General features: G+C 41.6%; 2 protein-coding genes across 6 annotated transcripts in view; both read right to left on the bottom strand.

Annotated features, from left to right (window-relative positions):
* ndrg3a (ndrg family member 3a) overlaps positions 1-531 on the bottom strand; it is a 36,635-nt gene extending 36,104 nt beyond the window's left edge. For both annotated transcript variants that reach the window (XM_086167767.1, XM_086167768.1), the window contains exon 1: positions 388-531. The gene's annotated coding sequence lies outside the window, so the exon portion shown is untranslated. The remainder of the gene's footprint in view (positions 1-387) is intronic.
* An 893-nt stretch (positions 532-1,424) lies between these two features.
* phf20a (PHD finger protein 20, a) lies at positions 1,425-15,591 on the bottom strand. Of its 4 annotated transcripts, XM_086168743.1 has the most exons (17): positions 15,343-15,497; positions 12,928-13,034; positions 10,571-10,742; positions 10,271-10,355; positions 9,091-9,167; positions 8,326-8,905; positions 7,842-7,892; positions 7,485-7,751; positions 6,979-7,170; positions 6,721-6,816; positions 5,950-6,105; positions 5,359-5,540; positions 5,166-5,265; positions 3,693-3,888; positions 3,097-3,538; positions 2,820-3,000; positions 1,425-2,687 (listed from the first exon to the last, which is right to left on the bottom strand). In XM_086168743.1, the coding sequence occupies exons 2-17, from the start codon at positions 13,008-13,010 to the stop codon at positions 2,545-2,547; spliced, it is 3,003 nt and encodes a 1,000-aa protein (XP_086024869.1). In that variant the 5' UTR covers positions 13,011-13,034; positions 15,343-15,497; the 3' UTR covers positions 1,425-2,544. The 4 variants fall into 4 exon arrangements, with proteins under 4 accessions (XP_086024869.1, XP_086024868.1, XP_086024871.1 ...); XM_086168742.1 differs by lacking the exon at positions 12,928-13,034 and having other exon boundaries at positions 15,343-15,591; XM_086168745.1 differs by lacking the exon at positions 5,950-6,105 and having other exon boundaries at positions 15,343-15,496.
* Between the last annotated feature and the right edge of the window lie 694 nt (positions 15,592-16,285).

Below are 16,285 nucleotides of genomic sequence, written 5' to 3'. Positions count from 1 at the left end.
GGAGATACCGATGGTAGCGATGAAGAGCAATCCTAAGGAGGGGAGGGGGTAGCTTTGTCGCACCGGTGTCTGATAAACTCAATTTAATTCCAACTGCAGTTTCACCAACTGGCCCACCTCCGAAGCTGGAGCAACCCCCCCCCCCCCCCCCCCCCCACCGTGTCTCAAACGTTGTTTTTTATTGTATGAGTTTCAAAAATAACACATCAACAGGGTGTTGTTGCTAATGACACTTCATGTTAAAAAAATAAAACCCCATTCGGCAACGAGAGGAGGTTGGAAAACCCTCCGAGCTGAGATAATCTCCTGTAGCACATCTGTAACTGAGAAATGGAGGAGGGGGGTTGGGGGTGGATGTTATCGCGGAAATGCAGGTTAAAAACTCACCTCGCCGATGAAAGAAGTATCCGTTCGGTTTCCGTCAATCCCACTATGGGTGAATTTGTCGGATACGAAGAGCGGTGGGGATATTTTTTGAGCGGTAAATGTACAACACACTGCGACAGCCTGCGCTTCCTCGGCTTCCACTAGTATTTCGATGTGACTCCTGGGCGGAACTACGCTGCGTCGGAGGCTCCCGCGCAGCAGCCAATCAGAGGAGGCGACACGAAGCCCCAGCGAGAGGCCGCCTGAGAAAGACAGAGGTCTCACTCCTGCGTGAATAACGGAGACCTTAGAAGACACGATGAGTGAAACACACTAATAGATCTTGTATATGGGGCTATCTATTTATTTCTTGAACAAAAATGCAATGACAGACCCCGAGAAGAACTCGGGTATCTATCACAGCTGGTTTTATCCTGATTCTCTATATAAATACATATAAAAGCAAAAGCTACCTTGCATGACTTGATGAAAAACGAAGTGAGATCATTGCAATATTTTCAACAGGCGTAATTTCTGTTTATCGATTTTTGGCAATAACCCCAAACGGCAACGAAACAGTGAATTACGATGTGGCCTCGATATTCTTTGCAGTGTTTTTTGTATGCAAGAGATGCACTATCATGTTTAAAAATGGGGGATTAAACGATTAGAGCTCCCATCAAGTTATTTTTTATTTAAATCTGATTACATAACGGTTCGAATCGCCTATAAAAAGGGCGATTTCAATCTGTGCTCTCTTCCATTGCAGCTCCCCTGTGCAACCTGTTTTGAGGAGCGGGATCTTTCGGAGTTTGAATGCCTAACTCAGTGGCACCTCGCCTGAGCAGCGTTAAACAATTACTCCCAGGGAGTGTATTGCCACTTCTGATGTCAATCTGAGTATTTGACAGCCTTATAGAAAACATTTGTAACACCAAGAACTTATCTGGACTTCTTGACTTTTTGGGGGCTTTGACTTCCAGGTCAAGGTGAGAAGGGCCATGATTCCTTGCACGCCAATAGACACAATGAAATGGCCAAGAATGTGAAAAGAACGATTAATAACAATGGTTTATTTATGTACCAACAAATCTGTTTGCATTGTTTAACATTTTCCCTGCTTCTAAGCCAGACACAGTACAGTAGCATACGACATCTGTATTTGGAGAATGTTTAAGGAACACATTTGAATGACATCTACGAACAAACCAAAATACTGTAAATAAACAAGTGAAATTGAATCGAGAAAATATATATACATTTACAGGTCTAGGTAATTTTTGTTACTGACATATGCACAAGATGCGAGGTTAAGGGAGAGAAGTCCATGTACAGCGTTCAGTGAATCAAAGGTGAAGTGCCAAAGCAATAAACCACAGACTTGAGGGTGATATTAAGTATTCCAGAACTGATTAACACAAAAATGAAACGACTAAATCTGACAGAACAGAGGTCAAATTTCAGATTTTATGACGCCGAAAATAAGATGCTTTTGATTCCAGACAAAAATAACTTCACAGTGTAGATAAAACCAACATGAACCGGTCGAAAATAGAGCAAATCATAAGTGGAGACGTCTTGTAAAGTGCCATTTCATACTGGGTGTATTCCAAGGATTAAGCCTATCTATGTAATGGAAGTAGGGATGTGGTAAATGTGACATGGGGGTGGACAAAACTGCAATATGGACTATTGGTAATGCAACAACAGTGACCTTTTAGGACAGCATGTTCAAAAACTATTGCAAAGAGGCCATGGATGTTACGGAACTCGTCTGCAATTCCAATGTAAAGCTTCTGTGTATAAAGCAATGAGCACTGAAGGTGTCAGGTAAACCTTAATCTTTACCGCAGACAAAAGGCATTTTTAAAGTTGTTCATTAGGAGTTGCATGGGAAACACGTGTAATCTGGTCCTGCAGATTTTCTCCTGCATTTACGAGGTTACTTTTTGTGTTTAATCCTGATTTGTGAGGCTGACTCGCCAAACGTGCACGTATAGTTGTTTTCAACATGACAGTAGCTGGCAGTAGCATCAGATTCCACCACAAAGGACCTTTTAAAAGGAGAGACAGCAGCAGACATTAGGTCACAGATATCTGGACAATCAGTCTGGCACTTGCATCAATATCGTCTTAAGCGTCTCCCCAGTTTCATCATGCTGCTGTTCTCTGGCGCCCTCATGTGGAGCTGTACAGAGCAATCTGCTGTACTTTTCCCAGCTGTGTCATCAGACGCTTCATGCGATGCTTGAGCTGGGGCAGACGGGCCAAAGGTTCAGGGGGCTCAAGTTCCCCAGTGTAGTCCAGCCAGCTCTCCAGCACTGAGTAGCACAAGGAAAACAAGAGCTTAAGGTTAACACTGCTGATCACGTTTCTACAACAACTGGGTCAGACCTAGCTATATTGTCACTAAGATCATTTATTGGTCTATATCATAGACAGCAGACCCTCACCGTCCAACTCCCTCTCAATGAAGTCCATCCTGTGTGAGACCTCATCCTGAACAGCATCGATGTGATCAAGGAGGTTGATCTGCCACTGCTGATGCTGCCTGCAGTTATTTGTGTCCTCTCCAGAACCTCTGCCAACCTCCTCCTTCCTCTCAGGCTGGGACCACAAGCCACCTGTCAAAACCTAGTGATGCACATCAACCCAAAAAAGCACAGGGTTTACTACATGAGGCTGCTTGAAATGTCATACTTTACAACTTTTGAATGGCTTAAGTCTGACCTTGTTGAAGGTGCCCACTGATTTGGGCTTGTCTGTTTCCAGCAGGCTCCCGTAGCGCTGCTCCCGCTCCAGTAGTTCCTCTGTGCTTCTCATGCTGTCCTCTAGCTCCGAGCCTTGGCGGGTCTCCACCACCAGCCTCTGCTCAACTGCTGGGTAGTACGCCCGCGGTTTCTGGTAGCAATGTTCGCTGGTAATATAAGAGTCTTGGAAAGACGGGAAGGGGGAGGAGGAGCAGGGTGAGGAGGTGGTGGCGGCTGTAGCGGCGCGGCTCAGCTTCTGTAGAGCGTTGGACATTAAAATCTCTCCCCGACTCATGTCCTCCTCGAGAGTCGCAGGAGAAGGAGCTGCATCACTGTTCCGACAGGAGTCAGAGCAACCCAGGGGCCTCTCTGCCTGCTTCCAGGGCTGGCACCACAGCTGAAGGTCAGGGTGACTGTTGTTCCTAAAGGAGGAATTTTTCATGGATTAGAACAATTTGTGGACACATTCAAAAAACGAAACAAAAAAACACAGCTGGCTCAGGTTTTCAATTTCTATCGAGCAATGACTAAAAAAAATAGCTGCAATTTATGTCCTTGAAGTCCTTCTGTACTAACTGTAAGACGCTCAGTTTCAGCTGCAGTCCATTGAGGACCTCTACAACGTGATGCACGTCTCCCAGCAGCTGGTGTGTGGTGGTGATCTTCTTTGCATTTTGGTGCGAGTAGTTTTCTTCCAGGAAGGAGAGACCATACATGTGTCCATTGCTCAACCATTCGCGGTCATACCAGTAGCGCAGACTTTGCCTCTGACCTGTGAATAATCAGGATATTACAAGAAAAATGGTCATGTGTGCAGATTGTTGGATTGCAATGCTGAACGGTAGTCTATGGTGTTGATTTTCCTCTACGAAAGGCCATCAGGTTAAACACCAAAAACTTCTTACATTATGAATCCTGCATTGCCCCTTTGTGAAAAAACAAATGTGTATGCAAGCATGTAGCCATGGGAAATTTTGGGTCATCAAATTTGTTTACACACACATGCATGCACACACAGACATATATAAAAACACTTGGCATACTAAAAATTCAGATACTTACAATTACTGTTAAGTATGTTCCATTGTGACTGAATGAGCCTTCAACTAGGGTCTTATGCTTTAACGACATATTTTCTTTAGGACTTTCCAAATGATTCAAAAACAATGTAGCGGTTATGAGAGATGGGTATCTCGTCAACTAAACTCTGTTCTACTCTATAGACATCCTGTGACAAGAAATATTGATCCCCCTTAATTCTTATTCTTGAGTATTCTTCTGACGGTTTGATCAAATTAAAAGCAGTGGTCATTAAAACATTAACATGATTCATGACATAGCCCATTGAAAAGGTAATATATGAGATGTCAGTCCATCAATGCAAAAAATCTATATTCAACTTAAATCAATTTAAATCACTCACAAAATCTGTCTGATACCATGTTGTGATTGATGAGGCAGATCTCTTTAAAGTTTCATACTGACTCAATTATCTGGTTTGTGCCAAATTGCCCTGAACAACATCAGTAATATCCAGCCCATCCAATCTAAGCACGGAGCAATGCTACTGATCGCGTCACATTCCCTGGTAATGCCACCAATTGTCTACTGCAAATCTTCTTCGACTGGTCTTGCAATGTATAGAATGTCTCTGGTCAAATGCATTTGACCATCACTCAACTGGCTTTTAGTGGCCGGCCTCATTTCATGATACTTGCTTACAAACATTGCTTCCGCAGTACACTGATAGAGGAACAAACCCCAAGTACCAGCTCTTTCATAAATACCTCAGCAATGTTAAGTTTAAAAATACACATGATTCTATGAGTCGCGTCCTTTGGCACAGCCCCAGGGACTCTAATTTTAGTATTTGTTGTATTAATGTTACTTTGAATATAGCTGATAAAGCAATTACTTAATCACATTGTAATTGCTTTAATAATAACTGATCTCATGTAAAAATCTTGAATGACTCCTCAGAACACCACCCAAAGACATCCTGGTTTTCTCCCATTGTTGTTTGAGTTGAAAATTGACCTCTCCCCTCACCTGGTGGGTCTCTGCAGATGTAACACGAGTATCTGTCAGGAACATTGTCTTCCAGTAGACCCATGCAGGTGCCATGCTGCCAGCACAGACAATCTTCACACTGAGCCAGGCACAAATAAAACCATAGTCAAAAACCAAGGTATACACACATTGTGCTGTAGGGAAATAGCATTAAAAAAAATAAACAAACGACCTGGATCATGAAGTCATTCTCTTCCTCCACCTCACAGATACATCGTACTAGCTCTTGGTCATTGGTATCCATAGCACCAGAGTCCAGACTCAAAGGTGGTGTTGTGATATCCAAATCAACACCATAGTCATCGTCACTCCAGCCACAGCTGTCAGTGGACCAGTCACTGATGCTATCGTCATCTACAGAAACAGGGATAAACCAAGCAACGTGATATTCTTGGTAAGAACTTAAAGGGACTTTATCTTGACAATGTACAACCTATGTAAGGTTATATTTTATTGACTTTTTTTCAAGTGACTGAACTACTGCTTTAAGTATTAAAACATGTATGTGCATTACAAGATAAAGCAAGCCGTATCAGCAAACAGCGGATTAGCATTGAATCAAAAAGCATAGACATTCCCCGTGACAGCTTAAAGCTATTTTCAGCATGTAAAGATGTGAGCAACAATTGGACAAAACACCAGGTGTGATGCAGATCAGACAAAAATAAACACAATGGACTAAGCAATGAAAGGAGAGGAAGCTGTGCGCGCACGCACGCACGCACACGCACACGCACAACAACGTATACGATTAGATACCCACCATCCACATTTATCTGCTCTGAGTAGCTGTGTCCGGGCCTGCTGGGGTAGGCCTCAGGCTTGTGATTGTGTGAGGGGGGGGTTTTGACTGGCAAATTCAATTTGGACGGAAGACCCAATACTGAGATGTCAATATTCTCCTCACTACCTGTGTAGTCTGTTAATACAGGGAAGGGGGGGAAGCAGACGCAGAAAAAAATGTCAGCTTTGAAAGTGTCCAAACAAATGCCCATCAGGAAGTTACAAAGTGGCATAACAAAATTAAAAAAAAAAATATATATATATATAAATTATATATATTAGAGACTCAAGGACAGCCAACCACTTCAACCACTTTGGTTTCATTATTTCCAATCTCAATGGTCTTTAAATTGTGAAAAATAACTAGTATGTGGAAGGTAGACTATTTGTACACCTGAGTGCATGCAAGTCTCATCAGCTTGACTACAAACAAGAAATAACTGTGATGGGTTTTTTAGTTAATATATTGCACAATAAGTGTTGCCTCTCATCAACAGATTTGCCATAGAAAAACCAAGCCATTAATCCACTAACCACTATTAATGTAGAAATGATTTGATTGACAAAATGTATGATGACAGGGGCCAGCAACAGATGGAATACTTTTCTCACACACAGAGGCTCAGCCACCACACCACGAGGGGTGAATGAAGTGCTTTTTGCATTGCAGCCCAGCCATTCCCAAAATGTCGCAGTCAATGCACATGCACAGAAGCAGATATTCATCTTGATTCCCAGGACCAATTCTTACCAGATTTTGCCTTTTTTTTCTTCTTTCGCTTCTTTAGTTTAATGCGTAGAAAGTCCTTCTGTTTTGGTTTGTCCTTCAGTTTGTCTTTAACTGAACCTGGGGATCATTAAGTCACAGTAACTTAACAGCTCTGTTAGACCAGTTAAAGCTACATGCCACTATTTTGTATGCAAACACAACACACTTCTATTTCTGGTTCATGAGTGCGAAAGACCATCAAACAGACGAATTAACACCTTGTCTTTGATTGTTACTGACCAATATTAAAGCCACTCTTGTCCAAGTCTTTATCCTGCTGTTGGCAACCATTTCTGTCCAGCTGATTTTCCTTGCATTTCTCCCTCAGGAGTGCCCTCTGCTGATGGCTCTGGGTCGTGACAGAGGAAGGGGCAGACGTTCGCCTGACTGTGGCCTTCACATCACCGCAGAGAGCTGTGGCAGCTACAGAGTCTGTGGAAACACCGTATGCAAAACGTTTTATTTTCCACAAGAGAGGAGCAATTTCCAAAGACATTCTATGCATTTGGTTCTTTGTGTAAAAAGACTTTGAATTGACATTTAGACTTGATATGTTCATCTGTCCCCCATTTCCATTGTTGAGATTTTTTATAAGGACTGAAAGGTGTTTGCTCCATGAAACGTATTTGCAAAGAGGCTCTAGGACAAAATGATGCAGCATGTTGCCCATTTTAATGCTGCATGATTTTTTGAAGATTTCTCCTTCTCTGTTCGATTGAAACAAAATAAAATGGAAACCAACTCACGCATAGGAGCAGAGATTGTTCGCCTTCGCTTCGGGGCATCCAAACTGGAAGGAGTCTGTTTCTCCGAGGCCCTGGTTTGGACGCAGCGATTGGGACTGCACTCTGCCTCGGGCGGTGGCTCCTCACCATGGTAATATTTCATGTGGTAGTGCAGCAGCTTGGCCTTACGGAATGACTTGGTGCAGCCAGGAGCGCTGCACTTGAACGGGTTATGGTCAAGATTGATGGACAGGACGGGAGGTGGCTGGTTTTTGATAACTCTGTACACTAAAAGAAGAAACAACATAAGTGAAGTTTGAAACTGTAGGGGAGATGTGTTTTGTATCATGACAGAAAATGCAGAAGGGATCAACTCACATGGTTCTCTGCTGAATCTGTTGGGGTTGTGGAAACCTTGCTTCCTTACCGCTAGCAATGACAAGAATCATTTATATAGGTAAGTCTTATTCCACCTTTTGTTTTTATACAATTAACACTTAATTCAAGGGCTCCCAATCTTTCCTGAAGATAGTCTTCCTGGACAATAAAGTAATACTTGCTGTCTTGACAGAAACTTATTCTCTTTAACCACTCTGAATAGCTTTAATTTTGAAAAACTTTTAGAATAATTTAATTAAATTTTTCCCTTTTCGATAGAGCTTTCAATTCAGTAAATTTAGACATGTGAGTTTTCAGTTTCAGGGAGCACATCATTGCTGTCCTTCAAGATTTGTTGCAGCCCTGGTCACTCTGATACAGCATAGAACTTTATATACTTTACAGAACATTGTTTTTATTTCTCACTCATCTTCAGCGTGATTTTCATGAATGCAAAAAAGGGATAACTATTTCATGAGCTTACGTTTCACGGGAGGAGGAGGAGGCACATCCACTGCAGGCTGAGAGCCTTCTGACTGGGTGGGTGGCTTCTGCTCCACAACTCCATTTGATTCCATGGCTGTCATGGTAACAGATACCTGCTCCGTCTGACTGGGCACATCTGTGTATGGCTTGGGTGACTCTGAATATGGCTTTGTTGCACTCTGCTCCACCTCCACCTCCTTTTTCACTTTGCCATTTATGTGACATTTTTCTTCACTTTGCTCATTATCTTCCTCCTGTTTCACACCATTTGAAAGTCCTGCACCCTTTTCTTTGTCCTTGGGCTTCGGCTTCTTCTGGTCAGTTTGGTCTGACGTGTCCTCATCCTGTTTGATAGCAGGCATAGTGTCTAGCTTGCACTTTGCCTTCTTATTGTTCACATCTACCATGCGTGCTTCGTGCTCCTCATCTTCGCTATTGCTCTCATCCTCCTGGTCAGAGGTACTGCGTCTGGCCCGCTTGTTCTTGGGACCACCATTCTCCTGAGGTCTCCTGTCTCTGCGGTTATGGACTCTTCTAACCATGTTTCTCTCGGAGGGCCGAGACTTTCCTCCACCTCTCTGTATATAAGCAAGGTAGAGATCGAAAATTAAAAACGAGAGCAAGAGTAAGTCAAAAATATAAATGAGAGCAAGAGGAAGTAAAAACAAAAACAAAAAAAAAACGGTGCCTATGAGACAACTGACAAATATAAAATATACACTGCAGGGCCAATTATGGAGTTAAGATCACTAATGACATGTACCTCTTTGATAAAAGGCTTCACGTGGATCCCTTTCACTGTTTGAATGACACCATCATAGAACTTCACAGTGTAGGAGGCTGAAAAAGCAAGGACCACAAGTCAGTGAAAACAGTGCATTACACAAGTGCTAGATGATCCCTGCCAAATACGACGTCACACCGGTACTCTACATTGTTATTGTTGTTACTTATGCTTAAAAAAAGGGATATTTCTTGATTTGAAGGGGTCATGGTTTGAAAAACACCAGATACAATGGTGGATAAATGTAGTCATTAATCTTCTTCTTCTTCTTCTTCTTTCGGCTTTTCCCGTCAGGGGTCGCCACAGCGAGTCAACTTTCTCCATCTAACCCTATTCTCTGTATCTTCCTCTCTCACACCAACTACCTTCATATCCTCTGTCACTACATCCATAAATGTAGTCATTAATAAGATTACAAAATTTTACATTCCTTAAAATTAGGTGTATCATTAAATAGACGTTAGACATCATAGCCTCAAAGTAACTTTTTTTTTTACAAGTGGGGGGTGGGGGGTGAATCACAAATGTATCAAAATGGCAGCTTGGACGACAACTTTGAAGCTTGTGTGCCGAAATGGTAAAAATCACCAAATTATGGACATTTGTTTTTTTTGACTGGATGACAGTGGGGGGAAAGAACATGCAAATGATACCGGTGGAAGTAATTATATGAGGTTACAATTGAATTTTTTGCAAATATTCAGGATCTTAGTTAAAAAGTTTTAGATTCAATATTTGTATGAAAGAGTTTCCTATTCAGATTTTTGCAGTCCTGCTTCTGATGGAGCTTTTATTTGTGCAAGTTGATAAAGTGTGAAAGAAAATCTGACTAAAATCCTAACACTTTTATTAGTTTTATATCGATTGTTTCTTTTAAATCTCTATATGTCTATGCAGTGACCTCGAGTGTCGAATAAGGCGCCTAAATAAAACGCATTACTATTATTATCATTATACCAATTATTAGAGAGCAACTTGCATCTCAATTTAACATGACAACCGAACACTGTGTTACAGTCAAAATGCCTGGTGCAGGTATCATTTCAGCCCTTAAAAATGATCAGATTTCTTCAATGGCCAATGTTTTAAAATCACATTAACGAAGTAACTAATTCAATGGTTACTGTACTTAAAACATATTCAAGCTGTAAATACCCACCATCTTTATTGACTGAAATGACCTTAGCGGGGTAGAAACGGCAGTCAGACCAGCTGGCTAGGACCTTATCATTCACATGAAAACCCTGTCGGGGGGAACAGAGATGTTAATTTCTGGAAACTGATCAGTGCATCCTTGAAGTGTATGCAGTGAAATTGCTCCTAACATTGAACTGAAAGAGGCTGGTCTTCAATTTCTGCAGTTTGTAAATCAACTTATCTCACAAGTGATGAACTGACAAATAACTGTGGTGGAGGGGCAGCCTTTGTATCAAAGACGACAAAGTTTCCTTAAACTTACAGGTACGGGAGCGTCGTCATGCAGGCCCTGCCGCCTCAGCTGGATCCTTTCCACAGGTCTCAGGTAGGGACTTGTCCAATCAAACCACTCGTCGTAACGGTGGCTCCACTGACGATAATGGATTAGTACTTTTTCATCGTCATAGTCGATCTTCTCGATGTTGGCTGCATACCTGCAAGGGGAAAAAAAATGAAATAAAATCAGTATAATATGGCAGATTCTCAATGATTTATGAGGCAGGGAATACTTTTTGCCAGATGAACATAGGCTATTTATTCAACATGGTGAATATGCAGGTGTTGTAGTTAAGATATTGCATTATCATTGAAAGGTATTGAGAGTGATAATATGCTTGGCATAATTGGGACCAATAATTTTCAAACTATGGATGCAATTTACAAATTTAAGAAAAGGTCCATTCGCAAATATATTTAAACATGATATACTGTGACACTGGAAACCGCTCAAGTGTTATTACAGATTCACCGCTGTTATTAACCCCAGAATATATGAATAAGTAGTGGAATATAAGCCCTGTGTCTACATACTGTACATTGACCCGGTCAGCTGATCTGACTGCAATTTCTACCAAGAGGAGGTTGTATGAAAGAACCACTATCCCTGGAGCTTGTTACAAGATGTGGGTCACTGAAGTCTGAGGGAGCTGCGCAGAGAACACAGAGCTACAACAACACTCAAAAGCCTCTTTCATGCATTCAGTGCAAACCTGAAATCAACCAGGCCTTATCCAGAAGAAAAATATGCATACAAGTAAAAATCTGATGCAGTGGGGTCATAAAAAAAAAAAAGCTTCTAAAGTTCAAATTTTGACTTGCGCTACACAGTGACTTTCCTGTATAGTTGCGGCAAAATTAGCAGGTGGATGAGTTTATTACACAACTAAAATAAAACAATTTACAATATTTATACTCCAGACTTCAACTAAGATGCCAGAAATGCAAAGGTGGAGAGACATGATTTAAAAACTTTGGTCTGTGATGGCAGACTCTAAATTATCAGACGGGGGAAATGACAGGAGACTTGGTATTTTATGAGATTAGGCCAGGTAATAGTACATGTAAGCTGTACTCAAAGTTGGCTTATGCAAAGGAAATACTCATTTCCCTGTTTGGGATTGGCAGCAAATAGAAAGGGGAAAGAGGAAAAATCAACTACCAGATCACTGCCTCAGTTTAGCCCAAAATTACGCGCATGAACACACCAAACAGAATTCAGTCATGGGGGCAAAATAGAAAGTTCAGGGCCTGCATAAAGAATAAATATCCTTCAAGAAAGATACCAAAAATACAGGTATTTTTGCATTCATCACCGACTCGTAAATGGCAGCCCTTCACATTTTAACCAAGCGGTTTTATATCACACTGCTACTGCTGTGAAGCCCAGTTTCTGCTCAAGAAGAATGTCTGATACAAAGATAAAATGGTTCCGGTGATGTAAGAAATAACCAGATGACATAACATCATTTTAGCACACTCCCTTACCAAAATCTCTCAACTTTGTGATTTTACAATATCTCCTCATGTACTAACTTGCTATGGCTGATCAGCCAGTCCGACATGATTCTGCATGATCAAATAGCTCGAAAGTATTTCAACAAATTCACAAAAAAGTAGACATGAACAATACTAAAAAAGAACTCAATTAATACCTACCAAGTTACTATTTGAAAATGAACTAAGTACTATTTCATATTGCCTGCATTTTTGGTTTCCTCTGCACAGAAACAACACTATTGGTTGAAAAAGTTAGGAGTAAAACAATTAGCTGTAATTGTTAATAATGATAAGTTATAATTTTTCATTACAATATGTGCGTGCTGTTCAATCACAAGATTCAGAAAAACAATGGAATCTGGATGATATTTTAAACAGATTGGTAAATGAAATGGTAAAAAAAAAACTGGAAATCAAGGGTTTTTGAGCGACACCCCAGTAATGCAGTGTTTATTCAAGACTTAGCATGTTTCACATGTGAATCTGCTTCTCTGCTGCTGACATTTTGGATTCATTCTGGCCGACTATGATTTGGATACACCCAACATCAATTATTCATAACACAACAGTCACATTCATTGTCTGGTTGCTCATGAGCACTCTGGAGTCAGGCATCTTTGGTACCAACTTAAGTGCACTTAAGTGTCTACTGGGTGGGAGCAGTGATATGGGGGGAAAGAAAAACAAACATAAAGATCTTTTCTATCTATCTTTTACATTTAACGAAAATACACAGTGGCTTAATTTAAGTCCTGCGAAGAGAGAATGTATAGATCTAAGTGACAGGGTGGAAAGAATGAACAGCTTCAGGGATGTAGTGGAATGAATGAGGCCATGACTCACCAGTTTTTGAGGCTGTCTCTAGCCTCAAGCTGAGCTCCCACCTCAAATGTAATCCCTCTTCTGTTAGGGGGCGTCTTACTCATACTGCCCACATCAAGGCTCCCTTCCTGTACACACATACAAACACAAACCATAAACATACTAATAAAACTAAAGCCATAAGACTTTTCTTAATTCTAATATCAATAAAGTAGTTCTGATATAGGGTTGGGGAATATCAAAAAGAAATTGGTAATTATGTTTATCAACTATTTAGATATCTATAAATATTATCTTATCTACTTATGTCAGGAAAATGTTCTGTCAGATACACAACAAATTAACTGTGTCCCCCAGTATATCAAAACTAGTTTGAAACCCTCTAACTGGAATTTCAATAAGATTCATCATGATGCTAACTTCTATATTATTTCAGTCACTTAAATATTTTTTTAAATTATCACTTTCTGATATTTGCTAATGTTCAGGTAATTTCAATCATAACAGGCCATGCCTTAATTTGCTCTCATTTCCAGCAATGAATTAGATTAGTCATTGCCTTTCTATCCATCATGAGTTTGGCAAAATAAACCTTTGCCCATTGGCAATGACTATTAGCAATGGTTCATGTCTGGTTGGACAGCAAGGTCATCGATCATAATTTTAGATACTACAAAAAGAAGCACATTCAGACTCTGACAATGACTAGCAGGTTTTGTGTATAAAGGCAAATAAGTAACTAATACTGCACCCCATCTAAATAATAATGTTTTTAAAAACGCACTCCTATCATTTTTTTATCTGTTTGGTGTGAAGTTTTCACATGATGTAACATGATACATTACAGTGTACAGCAAGGAGAACTGCTATTCTGAGGTGAGCCATGTCCGCAATGGTGGTGAAATGTGTCCTGGGAGATGTTTAATGATCACACTAGTAAGTTGGATTGACACCAGTGATGTTGCTAGAAATTAAACATGCCATTCTTTGTTCTCACTACAGAGAGCCATAGCTTACTAATATCTCATTTATGGGGAATGATCACAAAGGTGGGGTGATTCAGATCACACTGCAGAGGTAACATCATAATTTCTTAATGTATACACCCACTGGTGCAGTGGAAGGGGATGATGTACCTTAGGATATTTCTCCTTGGTAGCATATTTGTCATGCATTAATTCCCTAAGTTATGCAAACTCATAAAAAACTTAAACATATGAGAATTTTCAACACTACAGTCCTCATCGAGAGTGTGATGGAGGAAGATAGTCCAGTCTGTTACAGCGAAGAGCAATATTCTCCCCGTGACAGTGCCTCGTCCATCAGAGCAGGATAGGGCCGACTTATAAACCATCAAATGCAACGATCGGAACTGAGAAATAGATTCATGAAATAACACTACATCTTCATTTGTTCGGGGGATTGGGTCCACCTCCAAGCAGACAGGAGCTAACGTCTCAGCACGACCCACAAACCGGATATCTTCACACTTGTCGGCCCACGTGTTTGCCGGCCAACCGTTTCCGAGCACAGACACAATAGGAGACGGCGGAAACATGCGTTAAAAGAATGGCGTGTTACGGCCGAAGATATGACGCGACCCCAAGGGGTGGAGCGGTGTCATTTTCTGCAAAATGCTGAATGAGACCAGGGTGGAACTGCAAGGGTTTGAAAGTCCAGAATAAATAACGGATCCAGACAGGACCGCGATAAACACAATCCGAGCTACCGATGCCATTAGCATAGGACACACGATTACACATAGCCTACATGGAGGAAACTACGAGTTCTGTCATTTATTGAACCGTTTCCTGATATAAACCCAGATCAAAGGTAAAATGGCAATCAACGGATTCATTTGCCAATATCTTGAATGTAATCGCTTTAATCACGTCAACATAGGATCTCTTGGCGGGTCGAGATCACTACGAACTGCCACCTGAGCCAAGACGTGACACTTTATTGTCCGGTGTTTTATAACCAGTAGGCGTAGCGCGAAAAAAAACTTCATTAGCGCCAACGTAATTGGTGGAGAGGGCCTATTAGAGGCGGGATCTAACCATCGGATTGGCCCAATAGCTGTCAGTCAAACATTGAGCAAGGCCTCACGCTAGGCCTTCGTACTTTTAGTGCGGCGGGCAAACGGCGTGGAAATGCCGACCATTTAACTTCCCAAAGTGAAACGCCGAGAACAAAGAAAAACAACTTAAAACGGCGTTCGTGACAGACGCCAGTCATTACGCGGGGGGCTAACATAGGGCGCACGGAGACACATATAACTATATTGTACATTCGTCACGTTTGTTTTGAACTCAAGAAGCCGACATGCGGCATCACACCAGCTACGCTGTTGATGCGTCCACAAGGTAGACCTCGCCTGCTATGACACGAGTAATGAGCCCTCGAGAGCTGAGAAAGACACATTTTGCTTCCTACCTGTTCTCCAGCCACTGTTCGTCCGGTTTAGTTTGAAATATGTATATTTGTAATCCCTTTGAGGCGCTGGTTCCGCCGCCTGTCTGGCCCAAATCACGCAGTTGTATTTCTTGCTGTTGCATTCACCACCGGCGCGGGCTGTGTGGCGTTTCGAATGCGCATGCGCTAACAACGGTCCCAGAGCCTCCAGCCTGCGGAGTCTCCACGCTATCGCTCTGCATGAGTCCCACGCGCCCCCTTGAGTGATAATATTGTCCCGTAAATTCTCCCCTTATTTTTTCATTCATGTTAAAATCACAAAAAACAGTGTCGCGTATGAAACTATGGGTGGTATGCCACAAGATAATTGCTTAAAATTACTCAATACTGCGGTTCCTTCCATAGAAAATAATGTTTGATCTCATCGGCGCCTAAAAATTCTGCCGTTGACATTTCGGTGGTATGTTATAATGTAGAATTTGGCCATAGCGCCCGATATGGCTGACCGGGGTACTGCACATGGGTGGTTTCTTTACCAAGCCGCGGTGTATGTGGAGAACCGGCTGAGATCACGTTGCGGGCGAGGACCGTAATTAAAAGTCACACATAAGTAATGCCGGGTTAATATCGTGAACGATTTTGTCGATAGGAAAAGAAGGCGAGGAGATAAAAACAATCGGGGAATCAAAGCGGTGACACAGAGGGGGGAAGAAAACAGCTTATTCTTTAGTATGCAATTGATCGTTTCAGTCTCTGACTACTATTCAAAACCCGACAATAGAGAAAGGACTTCATTCTCTCAATTCAATGCAGGTACATGCACTTTACAGACGGTGGCGCTGGTGTGCTCCTACTAACAAACGAACGCCGCTGTGGTGCAGTGATAATCGAAAACAGACAGGTGAAGTGGCTGAGTATGACTATTATTATGTATATCTTCACCCTCTTAGAATAATCGCCTAGG

The sequence above is a fragment of the Fistularia commersonii genome, chromosome 21 (genome assembly GCF_037954325.1).
Source record: "Fistularia commersonii isolate RoL2024-O1a breed Wild chromosome 21, RoL_Fcom_v1.0, whole genome shotgun sequence".
Taxonomy (NCBI): Eukaryota; Metazoa; Chordata; class Actinopteri; order Syngnathiformes; family Fistulariidae; genus Fistularia; species Fistularia commersonii.
The sequence above is the reverse complement of the archived record's forward strand: the minus strand, read 5'-3'. Positions and strand labels throughout refer to the sequence as shown.

Excerpts from the sequence above, each read along its gene's own strand:
- phf20a (XM_086168742.1), bottom strand. The coding sequence starts at position 15,464 with ATGCAACAGCAAGAAATACAACTGCGTGATTTGGGCCAGACAGGCGGC. Across the intron at positions 6,817-6,978 it reads CAAGAGTGGCTTTAATATTG|GTTCAGTTAAAGACAAACTG; the intron begins GTCAGTAACAAT and ends AATGATCCCCAG. Across the intron at positions 3,889-5,165 it reads CATCTGCAGAGACCCACCAG|GTCAGAGGCAAAGTCTGCGC; the intron begins GTGAGGGGAGAG and ends GATTATTCACAG.